This window comes from Rhagoletis pomonella, unplaced genomic scaffold, assembly GCF_013731165.1.
Source record: "Rhagoletis pomonella isolate Grant_MI unplaced genomic scaffold, Rhpom_1.0 Rhpom_scaffold_00013, whole genome shotgun sequence".
Taxonomy (NCBI): domain Eukaryota; kingdom Metazoa; phylum Arthropoda; class Insecta; order Diptera; family Tephritidae; genus Rhagoletis; species Rhagoletis pomonella.
Window position 1 is genome coordinate 20,334,713 of NW_023458567.1, and position 11,307 is coordinate 20,346,019.

The 11,307-nt window shown below is 36.3% G+C and overlaps 1 protein-coding gene across 2 annotated transcripts; it reads left to right on the forward strand.

The window, feature by feature from the left end:
* Positions 1–165: 165 nt before the first annotated feature.
* LOC118748949 (probable isocitrate dehydrogenase [NAD] subunit alpha, mitochondrial) lies at positions 166–4,488 on the forward strand. 2 transcript variants are annotated; one of them, XM_036483709.1, is made up of 7 exons: positions 166–307; positions 441–512; positions 1,265–1,432; positions 3,092–3,486; positions 3,568–3,703; positions 3,807–3,920; positions 3,977–4,488. In XM_036483709.1, exons 1-7 carry the CDS (start codon positions 281–283, stop codon positions 4,199–4,201), a joined length of 1,137 nt encoding a protein of 378 aa, XP_036339602.1. In that variant the 5' UTR covers positions 166–280; the 3' UTR covers positions 4,202–4,488. The 2 variants fall into 2 exon arrangements, with proteins under 2 accessions (XP_036339602.1, XP_036339604.1); XM_036483711.1 differs by lacking the exon at positions 441–512 and having other exon boundaries at positions 167–307.
* Positions 4,489–11,307: the final 6,819 nt, after the last annotated feature.

Below are 11,307 nucleotides of genomic sequence, written 5' to 3' on the forward strand. Positions count from 1 at the left end.
ACAGAAATAGCCCCTTCTTTGATTTAGCAAAAGCCACAATTTTTTCAACGATTGTGAATTCTTGTATTATGCGCTACTGTGAATAGTTTCTGCACGTGACAGAAAAGAAGAAACAAAAAGCGATTGTCAAACTGCGAATCGCAGCTAATATCATTCTATAGAATTTTTGCCAGTTTTCCGACGAATTTCTTGTGAAGCAGGGAAGGTGGCTTTGCTGTTGCCAATTTGATTCCGTAGTTGCGAATATCTTAAAATTAATTTAGTGCGAAATATCGAAGAAATGGCTGCAAGATTTATTCAAAAGATTGTGAGTGAACGTGTTGCCGTTGTCAAATTAATACCGAAAAGGACTGCAAAACTTATTTATTCCTTAACAATCTATAAATGTTCGCTAAACTCCCTTTACCTACCTCTTTTTTGTTTAACGCGTTGTATTTTAGTTAACAAGTTTTGGAGTTAATATCGCACGTTTTGGACAGGAGCGCCTGACCAATGCAGTTGCCAACGTTAAGGTTCGTCCTCCAGAGCGTAGAGCTCTTTAAATTAGCGACGTTCAGCGAAAACGATGCTGCATCGCTGTCAGATTTTTACATAACACCAAATTGAATTCAAAATTTAGCCAGATTGTGTGTGCCATTGCACAATTATTTTATTTGCCAATGTAGAATAGTGCAATTCTGCTAGTGCGCTTTAGTCTTGTTGCCTTAACCAGTTTATGTCCGTTTTTATTAATTGCTTTATATGTGCAAAAATGCTGTATTGCTATATTTTTCGAGGTAGAAAATTGTATAACCTCAACAAAAGACCTGCGATACGTTACCATGGCTTGTATGCCGAAACCCTCAAATCACCTCCATCAACTCGATATTGTCGTATTGCATGAAGCATTTGCGGGTGGTGGAGGTACATGGCTGCTATCCGACTCTGTCAGCTGGGCGAATTTTGGAACTTCGTGGACACAGACAGTCGGCAGGCATACAGACGGTAGACGAATGCGAAAAATCGCTTGGAGGAGTGTAATTATGTAATATCAGTTGCCATTGAAATACATACGTGTATGGCATTAGATATGAAAGTGCGCGTGCTCCGCGAAAGTTTGATAAGCTACTAAATTAAGCGTTTGTTTACTGATAGAGCGGCACGCTTAATTTGCGTGTAAATATTTATTTAGTAGTAGTGTTTATCTAAATGTGTTTTTAGAGTTGAATGTATGAATGATACGATTAAACTAATAATTTTACCGGTTGTTTTTTTACCATTTAAGGTTAGCACTGCACCTACGTCCGCACGTGGCTATGCTTCTGGCACCAGAAAAGTTACTCTAATCCCTGGTGATGGTATTGGTCCAGAAATCTCTGCTGCTGTGCAAAAGATTTTCACAGCTGCCAACGTGCCAATTGAATGGGAATCCGTCGATGTCACGCCCGTTATGGTAAGTGGAGGCCGGACGCTCAAATAAAGATAAAGATATATATTTATTATATTTGCAAAAATAAAAGTTTTGCAAGTACAAAGTATGTTATGCAAATAAATACGGACTATGTAAGATATGGATTTTTAGATAAAAATGTGAACAACGCACTTAACAAAATCCTACATCTTATTAAAGAAATTCTTTTAGCTTAGAAACAGTGAAAGTTGCATTTTTAATTTGGTAATTAGGCATGTTATGAAAATAAATTATATGGCATGTGTAAATAACGTTTGTGAAGCGAAAATATTAAAGTTGTGTGTAAAGCTCTGACAATTAAGTATCTGCAGCAAGCAATCTCTTAGTACAAATTTGGTCGTCTTAGGGAAATACATATGGTTATTTCTAGGTCAGGTCCTTAGCAGCAGACCCACATAGAAGCCGAGCATATCCTTATATTTGTGATATAACTATACATAGTATTTATTTAAAGAAATGATTATTCCACTCTAAATAGTTCAAATTAAGGCTGACTTCCAAAGCGTACCAATACAATGTTTGGATATTGTTCTTCTGCGGTATTTCAACGGTTTGGATATGCAGAGTTACGAAACATAGCAACCGTATATACTATACATGGCATATTTTGAATGTTCAATAATACAACGATAACGGAATTTTCCATTTTTAAAACACCAATGGTAACCAAAAACAAGCGTAGCATCAACTTTGTTTCTGATGCGCTGATTACTCTAGCGATGCGTTTCGATAAATTTTCGGACTCGTTTTGGAAAAGTATACATTGTCAATAAGTTGTAGTTCGGCGTTATGGAATATTAAACTTTGTACGTATGCAATGCAATTGGCGTTTTAGAAGTTATAAAGTTACATATTTCGAAAATTTATTGCATATAAAATTATTGGCAAATATTACTAAACAACTTTCTAATCACCGCACATACAGTTGTATACATGTGCATTCTTATGTATGTATGCATATTAATAAACAAGTTAAATGAATTTGTTGCTGCCATTTAAATGGTGTCTCGCATATGATACTGTTTTATTTATTTCGAGTACGAACTTGATTCAGTGATCCCAATTATTTCAGACTATGTATGTGTAATTTCATTAGTACCAGAATATCTGTGTATGTATGCAAAACAATAAAATATTTGGAAATTTTGCAGGTACTTAAACACTAATAACTGCACATTTTTGTGATAAGGCCGTCTGCTTAGACAATTTGAACTTTGATGTTTTATATGAGCATGTTGTGATTAATTCATTTTTTATTTAGCTATTTGTTATGAATATTATTTATTTTTTTTTATTTTTTACTTTTGGTTTGTGTTATGAAAGAGTTGAATAATTTTATGCCATGCGAAATATATATATGTATGTACATACATATATGTAGGATTTGTATTAAAAGTTATGATTGTCATTAGACTGAAATGGTGGAATGGAAAAAACCAAATGAATTTTTCAAAACCGCAGGAGCTGTCGATCGTACTTGAGTTTTAGTAGAAGGTTAAATGATATAAGCTTTTGCTTGTTGGTAACAACAATTTTAATTGTGTAGAATGTTAGGGCAGATAAATATTAATATTAACAGACATTCACATTACATATGTATTTGCAAATAAAATTCTTTCCTTAATTTCTACCACCAAACAGGGTCCTGATGGCAGGTTCGGTATCCCACAGGCAGCCATCGATTCGGTCAACACAAACAAAATTGGCTTGAAAGGTCCTCTAATGACACCGGTGGGCAAGGGACATCGCTCATTAAATCTAGCTTTGCGTAAGGAGTTCAACTTGTACGCTAACGTAAGACCGTGCCGTAGTCTTGAGGGCTACAAGACGCTCTACGACGATGTCGATGTGGTAACAATCCGCGAGAACACCGAAGGTGAATACTCTGGCATTGAGCACGAAATCGTCGATGGGGTGGTGCAGAGTATCAAGTTGATCACCGAAGAGGCGTCGAAACGTGTCGCTGAATACGCCTTCCAATATGCCAAGGCCAACAACAGGAAGAAAGTGACCGTTGTGCACAAAGCTAATATCATGTAAGTAAAATACTTTTAACGAGACACATCAAATTTCGAAAGTACCAACCACAACTAACCTTTTGGGGTATGTACTTTCAGGCGCATGTCCGACGGTTTGTTTTTGCGTTGCGCACGCGACATGGCCGAGAAGTATCCGGAAATTCAGTTCGAAGAACGTTACTTGGACACTGTGTGTTTGAATATGGTGCAAGATCCTAAGAAATATGATGTGCTGGTAGGTTTAATTTTCTGGATATTACTCGAATTATAAGCTACGGTGTTAGCTACTTTGATCTGCTCGAATATTCTAATTCATTAGATTATTAACAAAATTTCAGGTCATGCCCAACTTGTATGGTGATATTTTATCTGATATGTGCGCCGGTCTCGTCGGTGGTTTGGGCCTTACACCATCCGGCAACATGGGCCTCAATGGCGCCTTATTCGAATCTGTAATTAATGCCCAATAAAGTAACTTCGCTTTTACTAACTTAATTTTTTCGCACAGGTTCACGGTACTGCCCCCGATATCGCTGGCAAGGATTTGGCCAACCCCACTGCTTTGCTGTTGTCGGCTGTCATGATGTTGCGGCACATGGAGTTGAATGAGCACGCCGATAAGATTCAGAATGCCTGTTTCGAGGTGATCAAGGAGAGCAAGTATTTGACAGGCGATCTGGGCGGTAAGGCTAAGTGCTCCGAGTTCACAAATGAGATTTGTGCTAAACTGTGAAGTGGTTGAGTAAACCATCTGAGGTGAACATGTACGCAGTTTCGTGTATATTCGCCCGTTTCTGATTTGACCAAAACAATAAATTTTACGCACTGCTGCTTTACACCCTACAAAAAATTAAGAGAAAAGAAATACCTTAAAATATAAAATTTAAGTATACATATATATGTAAAACCAAAACTGCTTGAGATGAATAGTATTGTACGTTCGAATAGAAAAATATACACGCGTATGCTGTATGGTGCATGAATATCGATGCGTACTGAAGTTGCTACCCCGGTATAAAATTAAATTAACTAACTTCAGTTGTAAATTACGGTATAAAATTAAATTAAATTAACAACTACAGTTGTAAATTACGTTTGCTCTCCATCTACAATTCACTTGTTAATGCGTCTATCATCATACTATACAAGTATTCATTCGAACTTTTAATTACGTTCATGTTAAAATTGCCTATCGGGTATTTATTTAGTAATTATATTACGTTTATTAGTCAATATTTATTTAAAGATATTTGCTTTAATTTTATGTTTAGTTAACGCCAAGGCCCGTACCAACCATCTTGTGTGGCTTTACAATAGTTTTTAGTAAAATCAAAGTAAAGACTTTCATTATTTTGCCTTTTGTCGTTATTTTCAATAGTATTTGATGTAGTGGCGCGCGTTTAAATAAAACAGTGTCGTTAACTTTCATTTAAAAGCAGTGATGACTTGAACTTATTATTTTTGTCAAAACAATAGGCAAAAAAAAACTCCTCCGACCTAAACAACAGTCATTATGAAATACTAAATAAAGTGTTGAACATTAAGATAAATCAATAAACAGTCAATAAAAAATTGTAAACAATAAAAGAAAATCGGAGTTTCATTTTGCTACGTGATGCTGTTATTGACAGTAAATAATTTTTCTACGAAGGTGAACATGGTAAAGGGTTACTTTATTCCTTAATTGTCTCACTCTCAAAGAAGTGTATCATCACTTAGGCTTTGCACTGCACTGCAGTATTTAAAGACGACTTCATCCGAACTCGGCCTCGGTTAGAAGAATCAGATGTAAGAACCAGGGAGTGAATTGCAAGGTACATATCCAGTCTCTTGGTACTGAAGCCTCGTCGCACCCTCCACCTGCACGGCGTCCAACTCGCGCAACCCGGGATTGGAAACAAGCACCTGAAGGGCTTCTTAGGCTTCGAGCAACAAACCAACCCATCCGAAAACAGTGGGAGCACTTGAGGACATGCAATATTACCTCTGGTGTGACTAAGCTTCCTTCGGTGGATAAGGACAAAAGTCGAGTAATCAGGAGCCAATCGGGAAGATCAAAGCCCTAAAGCCATTGGACCCGGTGGAATATTCATACTGGTGCCGAAAAAAAATTTCCCGGCTGGAATAGTATACCTAACGAAGGTCCTCAATTGGTCGATGGCCACCCTCATAGTTCCAGATGTGTGGTAAACAGCAGGGTGGCGGAAACCAGTAATCAAAAGGGAGTTTTATCGTCCGATAACACTCTTTTTCCCAGTAGTAAGCACATCAGCAAGGCTTCCGTAAAGTGCACAGCATCACCACAGCACTTAAGGCCATAAACACTCCCTAGGACCTGGGGTCGATACCTCTCGGGCAACATTTAAAATTAGAAAAGGTATTCTAATAGCGGTCGCCTCTCAGCAGCAATGGCAAGCCTCCGAGTGTATTTCTTTCTTGAAAAGGCTTCCAATAAAATTCATTTGCCGTTCGTAAGCGGCGTTAAAATGTAGGTCTCCCCATTCATGTAACAACATCAAGACGCACACCACAAATTGGAAGAGAAGCTCTGCCAAACACTTGGCAAACGTGTAACCACCAAAATATTATACAAAAAATAACTCAAGGCCTTAATCGAAACCGCCTCTCCGAGAGATGTCTTGGTAGCGATGGACCTGGAAAGGTCGTTTCAGACCGTCTGCCACTCCATGCAACTAAAAGACATTGAGGCAAGGACTAAAGCGATGAACGGCGAATTACATGATTGGTCGGCAGTCGTTAGTAACCTTTCTCAGCCAAACATTCAAGGGGTTCCGCTGGGTGGTTTACCATCCACGTTATTGTTTAGGTTCTATATTTCTAGGCATCCTCAGACACTGGAGGGAGTTTCCTTGGTGTCATATACTGGAGGTTATCCGATATTGGCTTCGGGCAATGGAAGTTATGAAGCGAAGTTAAACGGGGCCGTGTTCGAGGCACGTAAGCGACATTACTGCTGCACTGATGAAAATTTGCAACACTGTTGTAACTGCCAAACTGACGTGATACTTTAACAATTCGCGCAACACTGCGATTGTGATTGCAACTCGAACAAGCCCCGGCTTTCTCTCTAAATTTTCTACAATCAGGGATCTGCGCCGATGGCACACCTATTAAGGCGGTGAATAACCCGGAAGTTTTTGGGGCTACCTTTGATAGTTTCCTTTCCTTCTCCGCGCACACAACCGCAGTTGTGAACAAAGTACAGTGCTGAAAGAAGGTCCTCAAATCGTTCGCTGAGAGCACTCGGCGAAAATACGTTGGCAACGAATTATACTGCGCCTATTTGGTCACCGCGAACAAGTTGAACGCAATATACGAACCTTAAAAGTTGCCAGAACGCCGCACTCTGGACAGCGACGGGATGCCTTCTGAAGGAACCTAACTTAATGCTTGGCAAACAGTTTCTGGTTGACTGAATTGAGGATGAGCCTCCTCCCGGGCACGTCAGAAGGCATCACTTCGATTTTCTTGACGCGGTCCAGATCCACGTGACTCAACCACTGTATCCGATGGCATACCCCTGAAGCCAGTGACGAATGCGACGAAGGGGTTCAGCTGCCGCGAGACCGGCTTATCTTTGGCTCAGCTAAGCTCTGGACCCTGCGGTCGACAGAACTCATATTTATCCAGACTCGAACCCGACATATCACCTCTTCACCTGCGCACTTAACCCCACTCAGCTTTTACACTTCTCCAGTTTTCTGGACCTACCGTTAGTTGAACTTAGCGACAAAGATTGATGGACTAGCCAACAACCCGTGTTTCCAGTACGTAGAGCCGACCTGAAAAGTGTCCGATATTCCGCTTACACGATCCAATAGGGCTTGCGTAGAATAATTCCATGGAAAGCCTCAAAACTGTGTAGTCTTTGTTCTTCATCGTCCATGTTTCTCGCCGTGGAGAGAGGGCTCTGTTTAACTGCTTACAGAGAATAAAGGATCAGCCGTTGGTAAGAGTTCAGTGGACTTGGTTTGAACTCCAGGCTGACATTATTATTGACGGTAAAGCTGGATCCTAAGTAGACAAAGTCCTTCACCACATTGTCCTACTACGCGAGGGGTTTTTATGTGTTGATAGGAGGGACTTCGTTATGCTTTTGGTCACCGTTAGATCGACATAATTTGCCTCCTCTAAGCTCGATAAAGTTGGGCCTTCTATCTGAAACTTCGTTTGGTAACAAGGTCCTTCCAATTCTGAGGTAGCTGGTGGCATCGCTCAGTGACATTTTACACAGCCGTATCAGTTTTGCAGGGACAGGGAATTCAGACATTGCGGCAATAAGCTAGCCAATGTACTCATCGAAGCTGTGTGGAATGCAATATTCAATAATCTGCTGTTCATTTTCTGGGTACCTGAAATGTTCTTGGAAAATCTTTGTCCTATAAAAATTTATACCGTTAAAAATCTCGTTTTCATATGATGGGTGCTTCCAGCATATTTATCAACACTCTTTCGCTTATGTTTGTAAGTTAGTCTAGTAGATTTGAAGAAAAAATTTCATTGAAAAAGTTAGCGATGTAATTAATGTCTTCATGATTCTATGGCAAATAGTATACGTGTATGCATTCGTCTAGATCAAATCCTATAGTTTAGTAAAAAACGCAAGCGGTGTGTTGAATTCTTTAAGTAATATATCCATTTTTATTCCCTGGAAAAAAAATTGGAACGTCCGAATATTTTCCAACCGTCTTTTGACAACCAATGGACATCTTTAGGGAGGGGCAATTACGGTGCCCATGCTCCTATATTTCGTACTTGTGCAGAATTAAATACGGTCTTCAATGCCTTAGATGTTGATTTCTTGCAACCTAGTGCCACTTCAATCAACCATCTACGTCAATTCTTTTCCCAGCTGCACCAATAACCATTTATTGATCGTTTGCTACATTTTATTTTTACATATGTTTAGTTTTACTTTAACGTTAATTTCTACATATTTCTAGATTTATACTCAGTCTGTAAGAATATTTGTATTCAAAGACTTGAAATAAATAAATACATATACATATCAATTTACTTGACAAGAGTTCTAACACGGTGGGTATCAAAAAACCCTCCCAGAAGCATATATGTATAAAAAATTATCATAAATTAGAAATACTTACGATGCCGAGCAAATGTTTAAATTACAAATAATTTATAGCCATTAAAAAACGTCACTAAAAATACATTCCAGCAGTGGATATTTTTTTGTATATATTTGCATTTTATTGTGATATCCGTTTATTAGATATAAGTTAGTAGGTAAGTTAAGAGTTATACATTTCCAGAATATATGTAGGTATGTATGTATGTATGTATGTCTGTACGTATGTATCTACATACATGTATATATTTTTTAATATAATTTTCTTTAAATAAACTTTTACTAAAACTACAAATTCTTGCACATACATATACGGTTTCCGTTATAAAGTATACATGTACATATTTACTTTCAAATTTTTATTCATTAATTTAGTTGTTTGTTTTTGCCATTATTGCGTCTCGTCATTGCAGCTGCTGCAATTTATTTCTATTCATATATATGTATACGTACGTGCATACGCTTCCATTTGCATATGTTAACAAATTGTAGAAATTTGTTTAAGCGCGTCTGTATGTACGTGCATACATATGGATGTTTGCGCTCAGACGACACTTTATTGCTGCGTCAAAATTGCCAAGCACAATAATAACGGACAATTAAAAATTCAATTCAATGTTATTTATTAACGTCGTCTGTTACACTTACCACACAATTAATGTATGTATGTACTATTTATTATTATTACTTTATTTTAATTTTGTGTACGTGTATGTTTTTTCGCTAATTTTGTCGCGTTACACTTATTAAAATTAGCATACATTACTCTAATGCAGGTATGCATTTTTATTTTTTATTTTTATTTTTGGTTACTTACAAACTAATTACAGTAAGTAAAAATATTTGCAAACTGTTGTTTTACTAATTTTTTAATTACAATATTTTACTTGTAAGGTGCTTAGAAGTACTAAATTTGTTTTACTTTTATTTTTGTTTGTAACTTATTTTTTTTTTGCAATTTTAATTTTTTGCAACTTGATTTTTTTTTTTGCACTTTTAATTTTTTATAATTTTTATTTTTGTTTTTTTGTAATGTTTATTTTTTAAATTTGTTTTTGTATTTTTTTTCTTTTTTTGTTGTATTTTATATTTTTTTGAAATTTTTCTTTTTAATGGTTTATTTTTTGTATCTTTGAAACTAATTTTGTAATATATTATTTGTGGCTTCAGCTCGAAACGAGTTTTTATGTTTCTACTTGTTTCTATAATTCTATGAGTTCAATGGCTTGTCAGATTTTAACAGTTTTACACAACTTCTTGTAGCACAAATACAATAAGCAAATCTTAAATAAGTATATCTATGTATAGGCTTAAGTATATGTATGTATGTGTAATATGTGCTAGCGCAGTATGTATGTTAATTCTGCTCTATCTTTTTTTACTTTTAATGTCCTTATGTAATATAAACTGTGTTTTAAATCAAGCAGTTTAGTTCGAGGTCTAAATCTTTGTTTTTACCTGACACCTCGATACTCTCAGAAATACATATATAAGCACACGTCGAGCTCTAACCGCGCAAAAAACGTAAGCGACATTTTCTTGAAAATTCGTTGTTCGAGCAATAAAAAAGGAATTTTCTATGATTTATATTTAAAAAAAAAAAAACATCTTTTTGGTTGTTTGTGTTTCCGAAAGGGTAGGAGTATCAAGTATTGTGGAACGATTTTCCGTCATCCCTTGTCAAATTTGGTTTGGAGACAAACCTGTTTCGGCGTTGTGCCATCTTCAGTGTCACAGAACGAAAAATGACACTGAAGATGGCAGAACGCCGAAACCGGTTTGTCTCCAAACCAAATTTGACAAGGGATGACGGAAAATCGTTCCACAATACATCAAAAAAAACATCCTTGTGTTAAGATTTTTATTATTTCCATAAAAAATAATGGCTTTTTATCTTTATTTTTTCAATCATATACATATGTCATAAAATATTTAAAACGATCATAAAAGCGCAGTCTCCATAAAAATCTAAATTTGATCGAAAATATAAGAATAGAAGAATAACGATTTTTCAACGATCTCGAAATAAAAATCTTTGTATGTAACGGTTTCAGTTCCTGGAAAATTGTGAAAAGTTGCTTGCGTTACTTTCGCGGTTAGGGCTCAATTTGCATACATATAAGAGAATGCGCAAAACAAAAAACATTTTTTTTTAAATTATGAAATAAAAAAATATATAAGTATAGAAAAAGGAAATCTGCAAGAAAACAAAAAGTTGAAAACGAAAAATTTATTGAAAAAATTAAGATATTGGAAAAAATTAATAAAATACTAAAAAGGAATATTTAAATAAAGCGAAAAGACAACCGGCATCAATGCTTATATAAAATCTTAGGATCACCCTAGTGCTACCACCTTTCCGATAAATGAAAAGGGTTAACGTGGTCCACAGTAGCCCGGTGAGATACATTAAAAAAAAAATCAAACGAACCGATAACCTCCTCCTATTTTGAAGTAGGATAAATAAAGTTCAAAAAGATTGAAAAATCGCCAAAAATATGTAAGCGACATTTTTTCAAAATTTTATTTTGATGCAAAAATGCACCTAAATGCTCTAGGAACATTTTTGCAACAAAAAGAAAATAGTGAAAAAAATGTCGCTCACATCTTTATGGCGGTAAGGGCTCGATATAATTAAAAAAAAATCGGTAATAATATATACATATACACTGGCAATCAAAAGTGAATGCACGATGTTTTTTGTTTAATATTTGCAATGTTCTTCAAGTAAA

What these genes read in the sequence shown, in the direction of transcription:
- LOC118748949 (XM_036483709.1), top strand. Translation starts at nt 281, where the DNA reads ATGGCTGCAAGATTTATTCAAAAGATT. An exon ending in ATGCAGTTGCCAACGTTAAG is followed by an intron (nt 513 to 1,264) that starts GTTCGTCCTCCA and finishes TTACCATTTAAG; the next exon opens with GTTAGCACTGCACCTACGTC. An exon ending in TCGATGTCACGCCCGTTATG is followed by an intron (nt 1,433 to 3,091) that starts GTAAGTGGAGGC and finishes ACCACCAAACAG; the next exon opens with GGTCCTGATGGCAGGTTCGG.